The sequence below is a fragment of the Elgaria multicarinata genome, chromosome 12, assembly GCF_023053635.1.
Source record: "Elgaria multicarinata webbii isolate HBS135686 ecotype San Diego chromosome 12, rElgMul1.1.pri, whole genome shotgun sequence".
Lineage (NCBI taxonomy): Eukaryota > Metazoa > Chordata > Lepidosauria > Squamata > Anguidae > Elgaria > Elgaria multicarinata.
Window position 1 is genome coordinate 1,753,156 of NC_086182.1, and position 22,901 is coordinate 1,776,056.

Here is a 22,901-nt window from a genome sequence, read left to right on the forward strand (position 1 = left end):
ATCCATCCCTGGGAAAATTCTGGAGCAGATTATAAAGAAGTCAATCTATAAACACCTTGAAATCAATGCGGTGATCACTAGAAGCCAACATGGATTTGTCAAGAACAAGTCCTGTCAGACAAATTTGATCTCATTTTTTGATAAGGTAACCTCCCTTGTGGACCGTGGGAATGCTGTGGACGTCATGTATTTTGACTTCAGCAAAGCTTTTGACAAAGTACCACATGACATTCTGATTAACATAGCTAAAAGTGGGCTAGATGGAACAACTATTAGGTGGATTCACAGTTGGCTACAGAATTGGACTCAAAGAGTACTTATCAATGGAACCTTCTCAAATTGGGGAGAGGCAACGAGTTGGGTACCACAGGGCTCAGTCCTGGGCCCAGTGCTCTTCAACATTTTTATTAATGATTTGGACGAGGAGGTGCAGGGAACGCTTATAAAATTTGCAGATGACATAAAATTGGGTGGGATAGCTAATACCCTGGAAGACAGAAACAAACTTCAAAGTGATCTTGATAGGCTGGAGTGCTGGGCTGAAAACAACAGAATGAAATTTAATAGGGATAAATGCCAAGTTCTACATCTAGGAAATAGAAACCAAAGGCACAGTTACAAGATGGGGGATACTTGGCTCAGCAATACTACAAACGAGAAGGATCTTGGAATTGTTGTAGATTACAAGCTGAATATGAGCCAACAGTGCGATATGGCTGCAAGAAAGGCAAATGCTATTTTGGGCTGCATTAATAGAAGTATAGCTTCCAAATCACATGAGGTACTGGTTCCTCTCTATTCGGCCCTGGTTAGGCCTCATCTAGAGTATTGCGTCCAGTTCTGGGCTCCACAATTCAAGAAGGACGCAGACAAGCTGGAGCATGTTCAGAGGAGGGCAACCAGGATGATCAGGGGTCTGAAAACAAAGCCCTATGAAGAGAGACTGAAAGAACTGGGCATGTTTAGCCTAAAGAAGAGAAGATTGAGGGGAGACATGATAGCACTCTTCAAATACCTAAAAGGTTGTCACACAGAGGAGGGCCAGGATCTCTTCTCGATCCTCCCAGAGTGCAGGACACGGAATAACGGGCTTAAGTTATAGGAAACCAGATTCCAGCTGGACATCAGGAAAAACTTCCTGACTGTTAGAGCAGTACGACAATGGAATCAGTTACCTAGGGAGGTTGTGGGCTCTCCCACACTAGAGGCCTTCAAGAGGCAGCTGGACAACCATCTGTCAGGGATGCTTTAGGGTGGATTCCTACATTGAGCAGGGGGTTGGACTCGATGGCCTTGTAGGCCCCTTCCAACTCTGCTATTCTATGATTCTATGATTTAAGATTGTCTAATCTTTTTCATGATCATTGACAGCTAATAGCCATAATTGTTAAACAGAGCTTTGATGACTAGTGGCATTGTGCCTTTGCATACACTCTCAACTCTACAGTTTAGCAAGGACAGTGCCTCTTTTCTGGTTCCAGTTCCTGGAAATCACTGACCTTCTTTTTGAAGTTTGGGGATGCCCTATCAAAAATTGATTAATACAAGTTGTCATCCCTCCTAAATGTACAGGCATGGATATTAAGGTACTATATAGCATGCATCTTGCCGTTTCACATGCCAAGGAGGCTCATGATTAATTGTTGAGAGCTAGGGATGGGTGAGAAATTCATTTTGCTGAGGTGTTTGTTTGTTACAGATTTACCCATTCCACATCTCATGGAACCGACCACGGTTTGTGGTTGGTAATCATGCATATTTCTCAGCTTGGGATGCATTTCATGAAAGAAAGAAAAACATGCACACATTTGAAAAATGCACCAAAAATGTGTACAATTCTAAAAGCACACAAAAATATGTACAGACTTCTGTGTGGAGGGAAGGAAACTTTGTGCAGAATGACCTTCATAGTGGAAAATTAAAAACCTGAAGGAGATCAAGTCTGACAGATCTGCCCATCCTGATTGATAACAGATTGTAGGACAATTGTTTTTCTAGTGTATCTCTAGCCTAATGAGAAAACACCCCTCTTGGCTTTTTAAAAGTGAAGGACAATGAATTGCAGAATAAGTAAATGCTGTAACGTGTCAGTGGATCGTTGCAAAGAATTTGTTTCTTTGCAAATAAAGTTGCATGGAATCATCTTGACTTCTATTCCAATATTGGGGCAGGTCAGAGTGATGTAACCTCAGCAGGCTATAGTCCAATTGTTCTGGATCCTTTTCAGGCTGTGGATCTTGAGCATGTGCACAACAGGGTGTCTGGAGTGGTGAGGACCTCCGCTTGTGTACTTGACCCTTCCCCTCCTTGGCTGATTAAATCTGCAAAAGTGGGACTGATGCCTTGGGTAAGGCACGTCATTAATGCCTCTTCGTGGGAGGGGTTGTTCCCTCTTGCTTAAAAATGTTATTAATAGGTCTTTTATTAAAGACACTTTCCATTTATAAAAGAAACTATAGGCCAACCTCAAATGAATTATTCTTACATAGAATCATAGAATCATAGAATAGCAGAGTTGGAAGGGGCCTACAAGGCCATCGAGTCCAACCCCCTGCTCAATGCAGGAATCCACCCTAAAGCATCCCTGACAGATGGTTGTCCAGCTGCCTCTTGAAGGCCTTGATCACATAAAGTGATCAAGACAGTGGTAGCACTGCAACACCAGATGCATCTGGATGAAACGGATTATTTGGACCCAATGTCGGTCAGGCTTTGGTTGCCTTGGTGGATGACCCATGCTGAGAACTGTATATGGGGAGTGTGACCCTATTAGTTCTCTTAGGTCTCCTGGTGGCTTTTGATAACATTGACCACGATATCCTTCTGGATTGTCAGGTGGGGCTGGGGGTGCTGTTTTGCAGTGGATGCCTTCCTTTCTGTCAGGCCACATCCAGAAGGTGGGGCTGGGAGACTACTGTTCAACCCCACAGCCATTGGCCTGCAGGATCCTACAGGGTCCTACAGCCTCGTGTCACGTGTTGTTTAATATCTACATAAAACTGCTGAGAGAGGTTCTTTGGAGCTTTGGAGAAGGTGCCACCAATATGCTGATGACACCCAACTCTATTGCTCTTTGTCACCTAACACCAAGGAAGCAGTTGAAACCCTTGATGGTTGCCTATGTATGACATGAAGGTGAACACACCGAAATTAAACCCTGACAAGACAGAAGTGTTATTGGTCAGTAGAAATCCTGACTCCGGGATGGGGATTCAACCTGCTCTGGAAAGGGTTGTGCTCCAGCTAAAGGATCAACTCAACGGCGTGGGAGTTTTCCTTGATCCCTACACTCTCCCTGGATCTTCAGGTGGCAGCAGTAGCAAGGAGTGTGTTTGCACAATTATGCTCTGCACACCAGTTGCGACCTGAATCGGTCTGACTTGGCAACAGTTCTCCATGCCTTGGTTACATCACGTTTAGATTATTGTTATGTGCTCTATGTGGGGCTACTCCTGAGGAGTGTAAAGAAGTTTCCGTTGGAACAAAATGCAGCAGCTAGGCTGCTAACAAGTGTAGGGATCATGTGACACCTGTTCTATACAGGTTGCCAATTGTTTAACAGTCTCAATTTGAGTTGCTGGTCTTAACCTTTAAAGTCCTAAATGGCTTAGGACCTGGCAAGGCCGGTGCCAGACTATTTTGTGCCCTAGGCAAGGTGAGCTACTTTCACACACACACACCCCCAAAATGCCAACTTTGATTTGTAAGAACATGTTTCCTGGAAAAAAATAAGCACAAAACTTGAAACTGCTAAATTTATTTTAAAGTGCAAGAAATATGTCATGCCAATTATAGCAAACAAATTGGAAAGGAACGTCTATGGGTCTAAAATGGATTATTTAATAGGAATATCACCTCCAAATCATCCCCCCCAACTCACATGCACGTGCGCGCGCACACACACTCAGCATCACTCACTCCAAACAAACACATGCATGAACACATGCATTCACTCAAAGACCCCCTGCACCCCATTCACCCATACATTCTCTCTCTCTCTCTGTCTCTCTTCCGGGCGCGTTCCGGAAGTCTGAACGTGGAGCCGCCCCACCCCCACCCCAGCGTCCCTGGCTTCGCTTCAGCTGGGTGGGCGCAGGGCGCCATCTCGCCTGCCCAGGCCCAGCTGAATCCTCAGGCTGGCCCGGCTCACAGCCAATGCGCCTGAGTGCTGTGCCCGGCGCCCCTCTTAGCTTGGCGCTCTAGGCGGCCGCCTGAGTGGCCTCTATGGTAGCACCGGCCCTGGGACCTGGCTGTCTTAAGGGACCGCGTCTCTCACGATGAACCTACCTGGGGGGCATTAAGATCAGCAGGAGAGGCCCTTTTGGGGGCACGAGGAGCCAGGGGTCCATTTGTTGGGCAGACGTGAGAAGGCTTTCTCCTGTGCGGCCCCCAGCTTATGGAGTGTGCTCCCTCAAGAATAACTGTTGCCCCCCCCCCCACTTTCTTGGCTTTAGGAAAGGCTGTGAAGGCACATTTATAATTTAGCCTTTTAAAATGTTAGTTTTTTGTGTTTTTGCTGCTTTTATTGTTACAGGGTTTTATTGTTTTAAATTGATGACTTTTTAGAAGATAAGGTAGTGGTTGTTTTTTTAAAAAAAGATTAATACAGTGGGTAGAACAAAATCTTTAGTATTCAGTGCGTGTGTGAGTGTGATGTGTGTGTGTGTGTATGTACAGTGTAGGAGAACTGGGGTGTTACAAGTAGGTTTTATCTGTAAACTTTTGGAGGACAAGGCCTCTGATGATGGTACTCCATGATACGTGAAAACTCAGTACATTCTGTTGTCCAAAAACACCCTAACTACAAGAACTACCCAAAAATGGGTTGTGTGTTTTCTGCTCTTTCAAAATTGGGGCTGGAAGCATATCCTGAAATGACTAAGAAGATGCTTCTATGCTAGGTAGCGACCTGCAATTTGACCCATACATAGTTCAAGTCGGCTACATTTTTTCACCTAATAGTTGAAACATGGGTCATGACGTTAGAATCCTTATAGAGGCAGCATTCTAACATGGAGCAAGGGAAGCCATGCATGGGCTGAGGTATAGGGACCCCCAGGTGTGGATTCAAGGGAGGGGGGGCTTCCAGTAACAATTTGGACTGTGCATCTGTGCTTGCAAGCTTCATTTACTAGTATGTATGTATCTAAAACAAATAGCCTTTGACACTGAAGGATAATAGCACTCATGTCTTTGGATGGACAACAACCTGACTGTTCAATCCAATGAAAACTTGAATTGGCTTCTAATTGGATACAGTGGGGAAATAGGTCGCTCCCTCACCGTGACAACTAATACTTCCCCCTCACTGTAGTAAAACTTATTTTGACTCTTCCTGCCAACGGCATCAGCCACTGAGCCTGGAGTCACGTGAGACGGGCCTGCGTGCCCCACGAATTGTGATTGGAGGTGTGACCGTGTAGACATAGGAGTGGAGTGATTCCACAACGTGAAGGCTTCCAAGTTGCATCAGAGGGAGAATGACAGGGCAGCAGGGAAATGGGGGCAGGCTGTTCGTATTGCTGTGTTGCCTTTTGGTCTAGTGCGATGCTAATCTCGGAAGGGTTTTTTGTTCAGAGATGTTGTCCTGATGCCAGCAATGCTGAGAGTAAAAGGGAGGGAGAAAGAAAAAGAAGGCCACTGCCATGTTTAGTATACTTTTGTTGCACTGAGGGCAACTGGCTCCTTTAACAGAACAGTCAGGTAGGTTATTTGAGGTAGTTCTGCAGAGGCTGCAGCAGAAACACACACACCAGTATTTGCAAAACACAGCGCTTGTGGCTAGTGGGTTGTTTTGTGTGTGTGGAGGTGGATTGTATTTGCTGTTTCTGCAGACTTTTAGAATGGCCCCGGCCCTGGTCCTCTGAGCCTGCTGGGTGTGGTCTCCCCCACTAAAGGGGGAAACTGTCTTCCTGTCTCCTGCAGCAATCCAGTCCTCTCTGACTCTGTGCAGTACTGCAGCCATCCTGACTATGTACGTGCAGTGTGCAGGAGGGATAATGGCCCCCACAGCTGTTCGGAGAGGGGAGGGGGAGGTCTGTGTGGGTTGAATAACTAGATCAGAGTTGCCTCCGCTGTGACCGGTGCGTTGTTTGTGATGTATCACGTTTTCCTCTGGATCCCTCCATGCTTCCCTTTCTTTCTGCTTGGCTGTATTTGGTTTTTTCTTGGCGAATTCTGCAAATGTAAGTGTTTCCTTGCAGCATTTCCCCCCACCCCGCCCCCACTTGCCTGCAGTTTTCCAAGATGTCCGTCTGTCTCTGTCTTTGTGCTACCGGAGAAGCTATTCACTGGGTCGTTCTTTACGTAGAGCAGAGCAGTTGGCCAAACGCAGCTTTCTTGTGAACTCAGGACGGGTTGCTCTCCTGTAAGTGGAGTTCACAATCTGGTGTGTAAAGCAGCAGCCACACGCACTGTCTTTAACAAGCAAGATTTGAAGTGCTGTGTCTGAACTGGAGGAGAGAATTAGAGCACTGCTGGAGGAGGCTGTGTGCAATTTGGAAGTGCTGCGAAATGTGGACCTTTTAATGTCAACATTTTGCTTGCAGTTTCTGAAATACGGCATCATGTCACTGCAAGAGGGGTTGAGGCAAGAAAGTCTTAAGATAATATTTCTAAGCCCAGAGAATGGATTGCATTGAAACAAAGTAAAGGGGGAGAGAAAGAAGATGGAGGCATTTGTTGGTGTTACTCTGTCATTTTCTGTGTGTGTGTGTGTGTGTGTGTGTGTGTGTGTGTGTGTGTTTTAAATCTTGCAGCTACGCAGTGGAGTTTTCCCATAATTACATTAAACCACAAATGGCTGCTAACTTTTTGAAGTAGCTTAGTTGAATTTGGAATCTTTGCCAAAACCCTTTAGTGGTTTTTTCCAATTTATTGTTGGCAGCTTTTAATTTTTTAAAAAAAGAATGTGAAGTTTTAATGTCGGAGACAAAATGTATGGCTTTTTTCATTTTCATTTATATTATTTTCCTCTTTTTCACAAGGAAACAATGGTGGGGGAGGGAATTTTTTAATCTTAAAACAGGAGGATGATTTTGGCTTTGCTTCATTGAATTATTTGGGATCATTTAGGCAACAGAAAGCATGTAGCATAACTGATCCTTGCTCTGGGATCCACATGCCCCTGCCACAGGATCTTGTCTGCAGAGAAGGAGAGGGAACCTAAAGGTTTGTGCTGATCATGGAGTTTTGGTGGGGGTGGGAGGCAGGGAGATGAATGCACAAAAGACTCAGTTAGACCCTGCTGCTACTGCTGTGCTGGGGATGAACAAAGGAGCTGATCAAAAAAACATGAATGTCCTGGACTTGTTAAGTTAATTGGCAAATTTGATAAGCTTTCTGTGGAAATTCTTCTTAAAAAATCAGCAGTAACCTATAAACAATGCTGTATTTATAATCAACATTTTGGAAGTTGGCCACAACCCAAGTTAGTTTGCAATTCTAAGACATCTCTCTCTCTCTCTCTATGCCTTGTTTCCAGGACTGGGATTTTGTTGCAGGGTGAATGCATTAATGCTTGTTGTTGTTGTTGTTGCTGTTGTTGTTGTTGTTGTTTTCTCCTCCCCTCCCCCTCCCCTCCTCCTGCTTTTTGAAATAGAATTCTGTTTTCCTGCCCTGGGATTTTTCCAGGTGCAGTTGCACGCTTTTTAGGCAGAGAGCCTTAAGAGTAAAACTCCCAGACTCGTAGAGGAGCATGGTTCAAAACTCTGTCAGGCTTCCATGCACATGTGGAGCTTTCTGTGCCCAGAAGCTGCCTTATCTTCTATGGGCATTGGGAAAGAATGTTTTGTTTGATTAGCGGGGAAATCCCTGTTTTGTATACAGAGGATTCCTCATCATGGAATCCTCTGAGCACATGGAAATTCCGATTCACACTGGAACCCTTTTGTGCACACCCCAGTACCATGCCTCCACATGACAGATTTGGAAGGTGCCTCTTTTGTCAGATTTGAGAACAAGTTATGCTCTTCCTCAGATGACATTGCTCTCTGTGTAGCATTCCAGATATATCTGACATGGACACACATGAGAGAGAGAGAGAGAGAGAGAGAGAGAGAGAGAGAGAGAGAGAGAGAGTTTGGATTGAGGGGAGGCCAACAGAGGTCCACAAATTTTGCCTGGTCTTGATAGAAACTAACATTTGTTAGTTTCTCCCTCCAAAGGCCAGCTCATGCTCTCCCCTCCCCCAAATCCCAAGCTCCACAGGAGGCCATGTGGGAGCTTTGAGCTTCACACATGTTTACCAGAGGGGTGGTTCCCATGATGAGTGTGGCAAGTAAATGTTACCCCCCCAACATTCGTTGGTCTAGGTTAGTTTTGCTCCCATTTCCTATTTGGGACGTGGAAGCCTAAGACACCATGTTGACTTGACCAATGCTGCTTCATTGAGTCTGACTGAGCAGGGATTTGAACCTAGGCCTTCCAGGCTCAATCAAAGTCAAGGCCACTATCTGCCAGAGAGCACTCAGGCTAAAATCCTTTTCATGGCTTAGATCAAGAGAACGCATTCTCTCATACTTCCTGTCATTTGTTCCCATCATTCTGTAATACTGAGTGTTGCCAAGATACTCAGACTGGGCTGCAGTTGAGGGCAGAGGCAGCTGCTGCCCTTGACCCAGACACTGGGGGTCACTAGTGATGTAGAGCAAAATTAGCCACCCAGCCCAAGATGGTGCCATTGAGTTGCACCCCCCTTGTTTCTCCCACATACATGAAGGGCTTCCATCTACTCCTGTGGGGAAAAAGTTAACTCTGCCCTATGAATATAAGCAGCAGTGAGGGACTCCGGAAGCTGCCATATACCGAGCCAGATCATTGATCCACCCAGGTCCATTTTGTTTACACTAATTGACAGGAGATTTCCAGGGTTTCATGCAGGGCTCTTTCCCGGGCCCACTTGGATACGCCAGGGATTGAACTTGGGATCTTTTGCATGCAAAAGATTAAGTTGCACCCCTCTCTTAAAAGCTTTTAAGTGTGTGTTGGACAGACCTCCCCATTCCGATGCTGGCTGGCCAGGTTGGTTGACAGATTGGGGGTATGATGCCTCTGTCCACCAAAGGACCTTGCAAAAGTATAAGCCTTCCCTACACCAACACACCCCATAATGACAGGTATGGTATCTAGACTGGAAGGCAAGTCTGCTTTGGAAAATGATGAATAATCCAAATTTCTCTCCTCCCCATTTTGGATAAGAAGCAGGTGGGTTGAGGTGAGAAATTGTGCAAGTATGGAACAGACTAGCACAGTTGAGGGCAGATAGGGCTGCCGTTATTTAAAGAATGGCTCAAGTCTTTTAAGACTTAAATAATTTCAGCGCAGCATAAGCGTTTGTGAATGGCATCCCACTTCTCCATATACTTCCTCAGAGGATAGATAAGGTTGAGAAACTGCGGCTAGTTCCAGGGCAACCAAGTGAATTTAGCAAGGATTTTGAATTCAAGTCTTGCAAGTCTAAGTTGGAAGCATCTACCCCCAGCTAGGGAGCTATTTCAGAGATGTTGTTTCAGGGATGTTGCTGCATTTCCCCAGTATTTCAGCCATAATACCTTGACACTGGGAAAATGCATCTCTCTCCATCATACCCTCCTTCCTTCTCTTAGCTGCTGCACCACGTGTGATTGCTGTGTGTAATTGTGCCAGTGCTAGTGACTCCTGCCTCTGGGGTTCCTACTGAAAAGTGGAAAGTGAAAAGTGAAAAGCTACCATCATTTCGTAGCTTTTGGGAAAGGATGGAGTTTAAAAAACGTTTTAGTGGCTGCAAAAGAGCAATTAACAATGGTACAGAAAAGAAAAGAAACTTCAGGTTAAGCAGTGACATACAAGTTTGTATTGGTCTGGTAACAGGTTTGCCACATTTCTGGAACCAGTTCAGTTCCAATTGATATGAGAAATCCTAAATATGATTCACATTACGGAGAGTGCTAATTTGCAAAGTGGGATGGAGAAAATAAATGGGTCTAACACAATGCAACTAAGGCCTTGTTTGCCCTGATTGGTGAACCTACATCTGGGTAGGATAACTTCAAAGATGGAGGACCAAATCACCCCAAAGGCTGCCTGTCGATCCCAACAAGATGGGGGACACTTGGCTCAGCAATACTACAAACGAGAAGGATCTTGGAATTGTTGTAGATCACAAGCTGAATATGAGCCAACAGTGTGATATGGCTGCAAGAAAGGCAAATGCTATTTTGGGCTGCATTAATAGAAGTATAGCTTCCAAATCACGTGAGGTACTGGTTCCTCTCTATTCGGCCCTGGTTAGGCCTCATCTAGAGTATTGCGTCCAGTTCTGGGCTCCACAATTCAAGAAGGACGCAGACAAGCTGGAGCGTGTTCAGAAGAGGGCAACCAGGATGATCAGAGGTCTAGAAACAAAGCCCTATGAAGAGAGACTGAAAGAACTGGGCATGTTTAGCCTGGAGAAGAGAAGATTGAGGGGAGACATGATAGCAGTCTTCAAATACTTAAAAGGTTGTCATACAGAGGAGGGCCAGGATCTCTTCTCGATCCTCCCAGAGTGCAGGACACGGAATAACGGGCTCAAGTTAAAGGAAGCCAGATTCCGGCTGGACATCAGGAAAAACTTCCTGACTGTTAGAGCAGTGCGACAATGGAATCAGCTACCTAGGGAGGTTGTGGGCTCTCCCACACTAGAGGCATTCAAGAGGCAGCTGGACAACTATCTGTCAGGGATGCTTTAGGGTGGATTCCTGCATTGAGCAGGGGGTTGGACTCGATGGCCTTGTAGGCCCCTTCCAACTCTGCTATTCTATGATTCTATGAGGTGGCAGAAGAGGAGCTCACAGGATGGAAAGCTTCTCTATATTATTCCCCACACACACACACACATAGAAATCTAGCATGTCAATAAAAATGCAACAGACTCAGGCTTTGTGCCTGTCCTGCTAGTTTTCTGTGTTGAGGAAATTTATACCTTTCAAATTAATTTTCCAGAAAAGTTACGGAACATACATGAAATAAAACAAGTAGGCAATTCAGTACAAAATTTCTACTGTTTTATTACAGTGAATTATTCCTTTTAGCCTTTAAAGCAGCAGAACCTCTTTTCCTCGCCTTGTCTGGTATACCTCCCAAAAGCAAGACTATCCTAAATTTATTGAAAGCCATTCTGGGTGTTTCTGTTCCATGCTCACAATTCAATGTTGTTGTGGCCAATCTGTGTACAATTTGTTTTAAACTGTAACCTGAATCTTTGTTAAAGGTTCTGTTCTAGATCCAGATTTAACACAAACTTTCAAATAAGGGGTCAACCTCAGGTTTTGTTTTAGCTCAGGGGGAAAAAGAAGAGTTGGCTCTATTTTTAACACAGGTTCCCTTTGGCTTAGCGGCACCGGCTATGTGCTCGTAGCACTGGTGCTGCATGAACTGTTTCATGAACCTTTTACTGTTTTGCTTCCTTTTCCCCTGAAAGGCTTTCTAGAGGCTTTGTGCCCTGTTTTCCAGTGCTCTTGGTTTCACTCCCCTTCCACCAAATGATTTTTCCTGCTTCCTCTCTGTTATGCAGGAACAGGAAGATCCAGTGATATCACATTTGTGTGGCTGCAAATGTGAGCTGGGAACTCTGCCTCAGCTCAGGAAGTGACTGTAGAGCCAAGCTGCAGGTGATAAGAGAGATGGAGCTGCCACCCTCTCACTTTCTCTTCCTGGTATTATCTGATGGAGCCACGCCTTGCAGGGGAACCACAGCATTATCAGCTGCTGCCACTTTCTCCCCCTCCCCCTCTGGGATCAGGCCCAGGGGGAGTTGGTGGCTGAGTGATAGCGTGGTTTGTCCTCCTTGCAGTCACTACCTGGTCAAGGGAGAGAGCGAATCGGCAGGCAACCAGGCAGGCAGCAGCAGGGACTTCAGTTGGTGGGGGACCCCCTGCTTGGCGGATGGCCCACAGCAGTTGGAAGGTGTGGGAGGAGAAAGTGTTTTTGTTGGGAACCAAATCACCCCAAAGGCTGCCTGTCGATCCCAACTCTCCTTCTGCCGACCCCAGCGCTAAACAGCCACAGTGCAACCGCCCTTGCTTCCCAAAAGCAACCGCTCAGACCTTCTCAGCTGCTCTGTCTATCCAAAGGATGGGAGTAAAAAGAAGCCAAAGGCAAAGGTAGAACCAGGCAATCTTCAAAACGGAATATTTACAAAAGTTTATTTACAGTGCCAAGGTGCCGCCTACGCGTTTCGAGCGCAAACTGCGCTCTTCCTCAGGGCTGTTATAGAGTTCGTTAAGTTGTCTGCAGAACGCAGGAAGAGCGCAGTTTGCGTTCGAAACGCGTAGGCGGCACCTTGGCACTGTAAATAAACTTTTGTAAATATTCCGTTTTGAAGATTGCCTGGTTCTACCTTTGCCTTTGGCTTCTTTTTACTCCTCCACGGGGTTTTCCTTGCTTTTGCACTTATCCAAAGAATGGGCCCGTCCTGCATGGAAACATCTCTTGCTATTGCAAAGCACTCTAAGATCAATGGACTGTTTGTGCTCAGATAGACTTTCTCAGCATGAATAATATCCAGCATTTATATATCATGCTTGAGTGTTCAAAGCACTGAACATACATTATCATGTAATCCTTATAACTGCGCTGTGAGGTAGGTGTGTATTACTAACCCCACACATTTTGACTGGCCTTGGTAGCAAAGCTAAAAACTGTGGTTGCCACAATCCTGCATTTTCCACTGGTCCCTGGTGTGTGTGTGCTTGGTCTCAACCACTATGCTGTATTAGTTCCCTTACAGCTTTAATTTTTGAACTGGGAATAAAACTATTAAAGGGACTAATTAAAGAGAGTAATTATCTTTTTTTGCTGTCTCCCCAAATGTATGTTCCTTTGAACTGGAGAGCTGAATCCTTTCTCTTCCCTAGTTGCTTGCACACAAAAGAATACCCATCTTGCTGCCCTTAGTAGATTACTAAGATTCATTAATGGGTTTTGGTGAGAGATCTTGTCAAAAGTCCAAACCTGTGTAATCAACTGACATAGCCATAGTATGTTGAAAGGCGTGATAAACTTGGTTAGATTTGTGATACAATGAGAGAAACCCCCATGGAGAAGTCCAGGAATTTTTATTATAAACATTTGTGTTAATTTCTTAGAATTCTAAAGAGTTTTCCAGCTCTGGATGGTTTCCCTACAACTTGGGAAACCAGACTGGTTCTGGTTGTTGTTGTTGTTGCTGTTTGTTTCCTTGCTCTTTGGGGGGAAAGCTGCTGTATCCCATGCCCTTTGAAGCTATGGCAGCAGTGGAGAGAGGGGTGTCTCCTCTGTGTTCCACTGACAAACAAGCCCCTTTCTGATGTGATTGCTTTCAGATGTCTCAGCATAATAGACTACTTGTATGGCTGACACTGGTATATAGCATGACATTCAAAGGGAGAAACAGTGGCCTCCCCTACCCGGCAGCCACTCATGCAATACATCTTTTCTCTAGCTAGTTTTTCCAAGCAAAAGGAAAAGCAATGCCTTATCCGAGCTATGTGTTAGGGCTCTAAATAGGATTTACTCAGAAGTTGGTGACCTGTCCACAGAAGTTGTTCAAACAGTCATTGGAGGTCGTAGAATTGAACCAACCCCCTGCTCAGTGCAAGAATCCAGTTTCAAGCTTCCCTAACAGATGGCTGTCCAGTCTTTGCTTGAATGCCTCCAGTAACGGAGAGCCCACCACTTCCCTAGGCAGCTGGTAGTAGTCTTCCTGTGGGTCCCAGTTGAGGCAGCAGTGTGGGCCCCTTTGCAAAGGGTGTACATATCTCAGATCTCATGTAACCACGCACAGGCAGGAGTCAGGCATTTACAAGAGATCCCAAGGTGAGCCACTCAGATCTTCCAGTGCAACTGCCTCGAGGAGAGGGAAATGCCTTGGCCCAGCCTCATTTCCTTGGGAAGACAGCAAGTTTATGACAGTATTTCCATTTGATCCTTATGAAAAGGTGTTCTAAAGTTTTGCAAAGAGGAAGGACGTGAGATATAAAAGAAGCATTTTTCTGCACTGGGGGTGAGGAGCGTATGGAAAAGGAAGGAGGCTCAGTGCTCAGACAACTTAACATTTTGTTTGTGTAGAATCATAGAGTTGGAAGGATCTTGGGGATCATCGAGTCCAGCCCCTGGCTCCATTCAGGCACTGCATGGCAGCTACAGCAGCAGCTAGATTCAATTTCCAGGGCTGGGGGGAAATACAAAAATATCCCAGCACATTGTAGCTTAAAGCTCTTGCTGCCAGTAATGAAGCCTTAATAGAGGCATTTCAACCTTGTAAAATGGGGTGAAATTGCACAAATGCTGGGAAACTACCAGGCAGTTGGTGGCCAGGGGGAGGGGGGGCCACCTGGGCGACTCTGGGGAGCCTGGTCCGGCCTTCCAGCCTGAAGTTCTGCATCCCTGAGCTACAGCATTCCTGGTGACGGCCCTCCTCCAGCCTCTGTTTAAATATTTCCAGAGAAGGAGAATAGACCAACCATCTCCCAGAGCAGTTGATTCTACAGCTGAACAGCCCTCACTGTTAGGAGGTTTATCCAAATGTTTTCTTTAAATCTGCTTCTTTGCAATTTCCAACCATTGGAGCTATTCTTACTCTCTGGAGCAACAAAGAATAAATCTGCTCCAAATTTGCCATGACAGCTGTTCAAATGAGACCACTATCATGTTCCCCTTTTATAGTCTCTTCTCCAGGCTAAACATACCCAGTTCTTTCAACTGATCCTTAGAGGGCTTGGTTTCCAGATCCCTCGCCATCCTGGTCACTCTTTCATGGGCATGCTCTACTGTAGATTGTCGATGTCCTTCTTAGAATGTGGTGCCCAGAACTGGACACAGAACTCCAAAAGAATAGAGCAAAACTATTACTTCCTGAAATCTGGACACTAGGCTTCCCTCAATGCAGTCTTAAGATTGTATTAGCTTTTTTAGCAGCTGCATCACGCTGCTGGCTCATAGTCATGATTCAGTAAGGCACCAAGATCCTTTTCAGTTGTACTGCTGCCAAGTGAGGTTCCTCCCAACCTCTTCATGTTTCTTTGTTGTTTTAACTAAATGCGAGACTTTATATTTATCTCTGTTGGATTTCATCTTGTTAGTTTCAGCTCAGTGTTCCAGCCTATCAAGATCCCTTTGAATCTTGATCCTGTCTTCTATAGTGCCCTCCTAGCTTTGTGCCATCTGCAGATTTGATAAACAATCCCACTGCACCGGCATCCTACATGTTGAACAGCACAGGGCCCAGGACAGAGACTGCAGCAACTCCACTCAAGAGCTCCCTCCTTCTTGCCAATGGGCTGTTTTGCACAATTGCCGACACTCACCATGATGCATGCTGGCTGCCATTGTGAATATTGAAGTGGTGTTGGGTGATCACCACAGTTTATCATGATGTGCAAACCCGGGCAGGGTAGCTTGTTGCTGTGGTTAACCACACCCCCACAAGGGTTCTGCAAATTGGGTCACAGACTAGCTATAGGCTAGTTGTATTTCTGGAATTCTCCTGTCCCTGTAAGCAATAACGGTGCTCCTTTGCAAAACCAAAACCAACTAAAACCAGTGCCTTTTCATGGCACCAATATGCTGAAACTCCTCCTCCCCCCCCCCTCAAATGGAGATCCACAGGACCTTTTCTGCCAGGTCTTTTGTGATCTCTGAACTGATTGAATGCTTTTTTCTATCTATAGCTGCTGTTAGTTTCTGAAACTAGTTAGTTAATTTGTTTTGAAAGATTAAATTGTGACAATTAGTTTGAACATTTTATTATTTTTATTGTTTTGTTGCAAGCTGCTTTGAGGGACTCAAATAGTGTAAAAATGGTACATAAATTTATATATCAGTCCAATAAAAGAGGGCACAAGAACAGGCTGGCTTGGCAACCCTGAAGCAATGGTCATCGGAAGGGATCATATGGAACGTCTAGTGGCACATTGTGAGTTTTGCTTGGCAAATCCTCAGAAAGGGGTTGCTCAGCCCTTCGGAGCAGCCCAGATGGAAGCTGCCTTGTATTGCCTGTTGCTGCTGTGGTGTTCATCTGGACATGTGCCAGGCAGCCCTGAGAAGGGAAAGGCCCTGGGACTGACCACTCCGTGGCATCTGTCCCCCTGAGCAGGCCCTGCTTTGCTGTGGTCCTGCTGCCTCCTTGCAGGGTGGTTCCAGAAGAAGACTCTGGAAGACAAAGCTGTGCGTAGCAATCCCCGCCACCCATCGCCTGTCTGAGTTGTGGTACCTGAGCTGACCTTGCTTTCTCTCCCCGTTCCCTGCTTTGTTTGGAGGAGTAGGCATCGGCAGGGTCCCTGCACCATGTGCTGAATCAGTGTGCCTGAGCAATCCTCAGCCTGGGAGAGCCCTCAGAAGAATGCCAGGGGAGATTCCCGGCTGTTTTCTCTCTTCCTTGCAGTCGGTAGCCTGTTAAAGCAGCTCGCACTTTGCACTGACAGGCTAGCTAACCGAAGGGACAAGCCCCAACCCATATCCCTGGGGAGGAGCTGTCTTTTTCATTGCCTTTCCCCAGCTTGTGAAGTAGTTGTTCACTCCTCTGTCCACCTCCCCACCCACAGGTGTGTCTGCATATCCCTCTGTCCACGTGAGCGCCTGCCTCCCCTGGCGAGGTGGAGCTGCGCTGAGGGCTGGGGAGCTGCTAAAGCCGGTCAGGCGGCTGCCTGTGCCTAATTGAAGTCGGTCACGGATGCGGCCACCGCCTGGCCCTCTCCCAAGTGCTGCTCAGCATTCCTGGCACCAGCAGGGCTGCCTGTGCTGCTGGGGCAGCTTGCCCACAGGCAGTAGTAGCGGGGAGGGGTGGCCAGGTCCCAGGGGCGACGAGAACCGTGCCTGTCCTGGAGGCCCACAAATGTCTCCCGCCCAATCGAGGTCAGAGGCTGCTCTGTGCTTTCAGTCTCCTCACTGGCTATGGGTGCGCTGCTCTAGCTAGGGGGCTTCCGGAGAGGCTTTTTTCATGCAATTGCCCTGCCTCATTCACAGGAACTTGTGGGGGAGGGGCTTCCCACTTGCCATGGCTTTCCACTTGTAACTTTTCCGTTTTTCCCCATTGCTGCTTCTGTCTTCTTTATTTCCGCACAAAAAACAGGATCACTGCAAAATGTTTTTTTGACTGGTAGCACTAGGAGCCCTGAGGTTGGTGCCTGAGAAAGGAAATCCAAATTGTGGTGGCAATGGTGGTGGGATAGCGGTAACAATATAAAACATAGGCAAGCGATGGCCGTGGGCCGCCCTTTCGTAGCCCTCTGCCCTCTGAGGCTTCCGAGAAGAATCCTCCTAGAACAACCTGAGCTACGGTCTCCCGATCAAATCTTCTCTCTGCCTTGAACTTGCCAGATGGCTTTAGCGAAGCCACATTCTGCCTCAGCCCCTCATTTGGGAGAATACTGATCTACATTAAGGGGTGGCTGTACAAGTGACTGGGAACACAGTACACAAAGTGCTTTATAAACTCATATATATGATTATTTCACTACACCAAAAAATGTCCCATGTGGGGATGAGGCTGAAGTGAGTTCTGAAGGGAAGAATAAGAAGCCCGAGGAAGTTCCTATGCACCCCCAGCCCAAAGGAAGCATTAGACTACACCATATCATTACATCTCCATGACTGGAAGTCTCTCCCCTTAAGATGGGAGAACCCCTTGTCTGGCCAAAAGTGTTGGTCTTGCTCTAAGCACATTAAGGCCTCTACCCTGGGCCAGATTTACGTATAAGGAACCAGGAATACTTCACCCCAAGATAAGGCAACCCTTTTGACAGAATGCTCATGAGTCTCAAAGGGGAGATTTCTGGTCATGTCAATGTATGATACACAGACTATATATCTATGTTTAAGGGGGCGGGCACTTTGGGGTTTGACTTCCATCCTCCCTGAAACATTTTCTGGTCCAGAACATTTTAATAGTACTACTAACAGGGCCCTGCCCTTTTAGTTAATGTGGCATAATTTGCATAAAGCAGGAATATATAAGGAAATGAATGCATTATATAGAGGTGTCATGTTTACAGCAATGGACTCGTCAAGAATGGAACACCTAACCTGGATCCTCATTTCTGTACAGCATCCCCTTCAATTCATCCTAGTTGGCAAGCTGTAGTTGCAGGTGTTAATACTCCTGCACTGACCACTGTAAAATGGATTTGCTGTCCTGTCATCAGCTTTTGTGATCTGCCGATCAGATTTTCCGGAGCTGAGTTAAACAGGCAGGAAGAGCTAAATAGACAGAGCTGTGGAAAGGAAAAGGGGAAAGGCAGTAAGTACAGATAATGTTCTTTCAGGCTAAGATCAATGAAATGAGAGAAAAAAGTAAAGGAGGGGGAAGAGGAGGCTCTTTAAATGGTTTCGGATAAGCTTTGAGAGATTCGGATTTAGACCCCCACATTTATGGTTGCACCAGGCTCTGCTAGTGCATCTGGAACTCTTGTACCATGTTCTATATGATGGCTTATTTCTTCTCAAGATGTCCCCCTCCAAGCAACACCCCCTTCTTGAGGGTGCCTTGTAGCAATGCATGTTTATGCTCAGTCCCCTGAGGCTTATGCCACCAATTGTGCCTGTATTTAAGATGCAGCTGGGCTCTTTATTGTTTTATTTTTGCTAGAAGAGACTTGTGTGGCTGTCACTTTGGGACTCATGCTTTCTGTGTTTGTTCTCTCTTTTCAGACTGGTGTGGAGTGCAGTTCAGTTGATGGACCCAAAACAGGCCAAATGGAAGAAGGGCCATTTAGCCATGTTGAAGAAAGAAGGTTGAATGAGGGCCATGCACCTGGCCTGGCCAATGGGGGAGGGGGGCGCACTGCTGGAGGAAGGCCCATGCTAATGGAAGCAGGCACGTGGCTCGGCAGCCCGCATGCCGAGCGGAAGGCCAACTGGGGGAGTGTGCCAGCTACCCCAAGCCAGGGAGACTCCTCCAGCAATGCCAACTTGGAGGATGCTCAAAACTTGGTGGCTTTTTCGGCGGCAGCGGAGGCAGCCATGTCTTCACAGGGGATGGTGCCTCTGGCATCCCCTTCCTTGCTGAGCATGCAGTTGTATGAGAAATTCAATGCTGAGATGAATCACAGTGGGGTGGGTGAGGATATGCCAGTGCCTCCTTCAATTGAGGACCTGAACGCTCTCAAGGCTGCTCTGGCTTTGGCCAAGCACGGCATGAAGCCTCCAAATTGCAACTGTGATGGACCCGAGTGCCCAGACTACCTGGAATGGCTGGAGAAGAAGATCAAATCGGCCACTGGAGAGGATCAGAGTTGCACCTCCCAGCCTCTCAGCCAAGCTCACCAGCCCTCCTTAGACAATGGTGCTAATCCTCAGCAGGCGCCTGCTGGACATGAGAAGCCCCCTCTGTGCCCACTGGAGGCCCTCCCTTTTTCTCAAAGTGCACTGAATATTGCAAAGGAGAAGAACATCAGTCTCCAGACAGCCATCGCTATTGAAGCCCTCACTCAGTTGTCGTCGGTGCTTCCTGAGCCAGTCCCAGAGGCTCCACCCCCTTCCCGGAGCCCCTTGCAAGCCATGGTGTTCACCTCCAAAGAACAGCTGGCCCAGGCGTCCCTCTTCCCGGCACACAACCCCAACTCGGTGCTAACTGTGTCCAGTGCGGAGCTGTACCAGAGCCCGGCCTCAAAGCCGTATGCAAGCCACAGCCTGCTCCAGTCTCCTGCATCATCATCATCATCATCATCATCATCATCACCACCACCACCACCACCACCACCGTCCCCCTGGCAGCAGGGAGGGAAAGTCGCTCAGGATATGGCCCCCTATTGCCTTGACCGCAGCAACGGCCACCTGGAACCTTCGGGCCTGTTCCTCAGCTCCACCTCCACCCAACAAAAGGCTGATTTTCCTGAGCAGTGGAGTGAAGAAAGCAAGCTGAAAAACAGCTCCTGGGGGCTGAATCCCAACACTCCCCCATCACCCTTGGTCAGCGATCCCATGGCTGAGCTGGAGCAGCTGCTGGGCATCAAATCTGTGTTCAAACGGCCTGGAGTGATATCTGGCAAAGGAAGAGTCATGAAACCAAAGCAGCAGGAGCAGCTTGGCCACAAGGATGAGAACACCAGCTACCGCAAACCAGCCTCCTCCAGCCCACACTTATCCCAGCTCCTGCAAGAGACGAGCTTCCACAAGAAGACCCAGAAGGTACTGCAGCACCACCTCCATCACAAGCGCAGCCTCTTCCCTGAGCAGACCGTGCCCCCAGGAGCCCCCCAGGAGCAGCTGCCCAGCTGGTGGGCTCCCAGTGCACAGCCCCAGCAGCCTCCAAAGCCACCAGAGAAGCCGGTCAGGGAGCGGAAGAAGAAGGTCCAGCCTGATAAAAATGGCCCTGCCAAGCCCCTCCGCAAGCAGGTCCAGATTAAAAAGTCTAAGCAGAAGGACACTCAACCCCTCTTCCTGCCTGTGCGGCAGATCAGCTTGGAAGGGTTCCACTCAGCTGCCACTCCTGAGCACTCAAGCAGAGAGATGCAGCCTGAGCAGCCGCTCTCCAGCACCCCGGGCAAGCTTTTGCCTCCTCTTCCATCAACATCCAGCCCTGCAGAGCAATCTCCTTTGCAGAAGCTACTTGAAAACAGAAGCCTGGCTCTCAACACTCAGGAAACATGCCACCCCAGCCAGGAGGAGAGCCATTGCTACCACCCAGAGAACTCTGCATGTGACTCTGCTTCCCTTGGCACCCCTGTTTCTGGGTTTGCCCCATGCTCATCTTCTGCGGCTTGCAGCAATGGGCATGAGGAAGCCTTTCACAGGTCAACCAATGCGACAGAGCACCCCCTGTTTGCTCATAATCGCATTGCGGTGGATGACAAGTTGGAGGAGCTGATCAAACAGTTCGAGGCAGAGTTTGGAGAAAATTTCAGCTTTCAGAATTCTGAGCTTCCAGCTCCACTGCTCCTCACTGATGGGCCTCTGTCAGCCCAGCCACCTTCTCCCTTGCAGCCATCGTCTTCTCTGAGCCACTCTCTAGAGACTCCGGGGGGCTTGGATGCAGCTCTCCAGCCATCACCCAGCAAGGATTGCACATTGCCTCCGACAGGCGCTCCCGATGCGAGTCACAAAACGTTCTCCCTCTTGCCGGGGGCCGGGCAGCCTTTTGAAAACCCTTTTGCAGCTCGGTCCCCAAAACAGATAAAAATAGAATCTTCTGGTGCTATTACCGTGGTGTCCACCACATGCTTTTACTCTGACGAAAACCAAAACACAGGCACTGCTTCCATGGAAGGAACCCCAACCAAGGATAAAGTGCCGTTCATGCCTACTCTCAGTGGATTTTTGGAATCTCCCTTGAAATACCTGGACACCCCAACCAAAAGTTTACTGGACACACCGGCCAAACGAGCTCAAGCAGAGTTCCCAACTTGTGACTGCGTGGGTGAGTCGTGATTCCCCCCCCCTCTGATTTTCAAAAGATAAAGGCGTTTTAACTTTAGTGGAGGGGTGTGTGGGTGGGTGTAGGAGGTGTAGCTGCATGAAACTCACTCTTTCTGCATCAAGATGTTGAGGTCTTGCATATAGTGTGGAGCCTTTCTGTATGGCTCTGGTGCAAGTCTAGGAGGAAAACAAATCTTCAACTCAGGCTGAACCAGACCGTTGCTAGTCCCTCCTAAAGATAGTTTCACAAAAGAAGTGGCTGAGTCGTTTAGTTGAGTGCACTTCTGGGAGGGGAGTTGGGCCCATTCTGCTTCTTGTATGTAGCACCTTTAAATGTCTGCACTGTCCCTAAGGAAATAAGAATGGGCTTATTGTTGGATGGACCAGACTATCCATTCCAGGTCTCTGCTTCCAACGGCAGCCCGGCAGATGCTGCTGGGCAAGGCATGGAGGCCACCCCACACCCTGGCCTGTTTCCACGCCCAGCATTCCATACTTGGAGGTTTGCTGCCTCTGAATACGGAGATCCCCTCTAGCTATGGCGGCTATTAGCCTGTAAGACTCCTCTCCTCCATAAATCCACTTCTTTTAAAAGCCGTCTCAGTCAGTGGCCGTTGCCACATTTTGTAGCAGCAAGTTCCATAAGTCATTTATGTGTTGAGCGAAGAATGACTTCCTTTAGTCTTTCCCACAGGCATGCTCCTGCTTCTCTTGTCTATCATCAAGGCTGCAGCTTTGAGTAAACTGTAGCATTCTAGCAGTTTGCATGCTATGAGGAATGGCGTAAGACCATTTTCTCAACACGGCCTCTGATTGTAGGTGTGAGAGAAGAGAGTGCCTCTGAATAATAATAATAATAATAATAATAATAATAATAATAATATATTTATTTATTTATTTGTTATCTGCCTCTCCCTTCGGATTGAGGCAGGGTACAACATAAATGCAAATGCTATAAAATACATATAATTAAACCATTTTAAACTAATGCATTATTAAAAGCAGCACATTACATCTTAAAATTCAACTAGGTAGGCCTGCCGGAAGAGATCAGTCTTTATAGCTTTCTTAAAATCCGGAAGACTGTTAAGTTGATGAATCTCTCCCGGCAGGTACGGCTGAAGGAGGGGCTGTGTGGTTGGGGGTGGGGAGCAGGAGAAATTAGATCTACGGATCCTCCAACATGGTTTCCATAAACCTCCCTTTTGTCTGTTATGTACCGAGCCGTGCCATGGGGGATACCCATGACTAACAGCAGGATTCTAGCTGTATATAAAACAACACTTGGGAAATGTAACTCCTTGGTAAAGAAACACATTTGGAACACACAGTTGCAGGTGTCTCCTACCTGCTTGGAAGTAAGCTCCTGGGCGTCCGTCAGCTGTGGCGCTGTGGTCAGCAGCTCTGTCCTCTCCCACATAATCCATTGATGCATCTTACAGTTTTGGATGCAAGTTGTGGGGATGGACAGGTGAAGTGGGGAAGGCAACACCTTCCCCTTTGCACTGTGCACATGCCTTCTTCATATAGGAAAAAATGTATGACGAGAG

The 22,901-nt window shown here is 47.2% G+C and overlaps 1 protein-coding gene across 2 annotated transcripts in view; it reads left to right on the plus strand.

Moving 5' to 3' along the window:
• TET3 (tet methylcytosine dioxygenase 3) overlaps window positions 1-22,901 on the plus strand; it is a 75,159-nt gene that overhangs the window by 21,812 nt on the left and 30,446 nt on the right. The window contains exons 1-2 of one of the 2 annotated variants that reach the window (XM_063138825.1): window positions 5,626-5,703; window positions 18,646-21,352. In XM_063138825.1, coding sequence (XP_062994895.1) covers window positions 18,691-21,352 — 2,662 coding nt within the window. In that variant the 5' untranslated portion in view covers window positions 5,626-5,703; window positions 18,646-18,690. Of the gene's footprint in view, window positions 1-5,625; window positions 5,704-18,645; window positions 21,353-22,901 lie in introns of those variants that run through there. The other variant, XM_063138824.1, reaches the window with a different exon arrangement.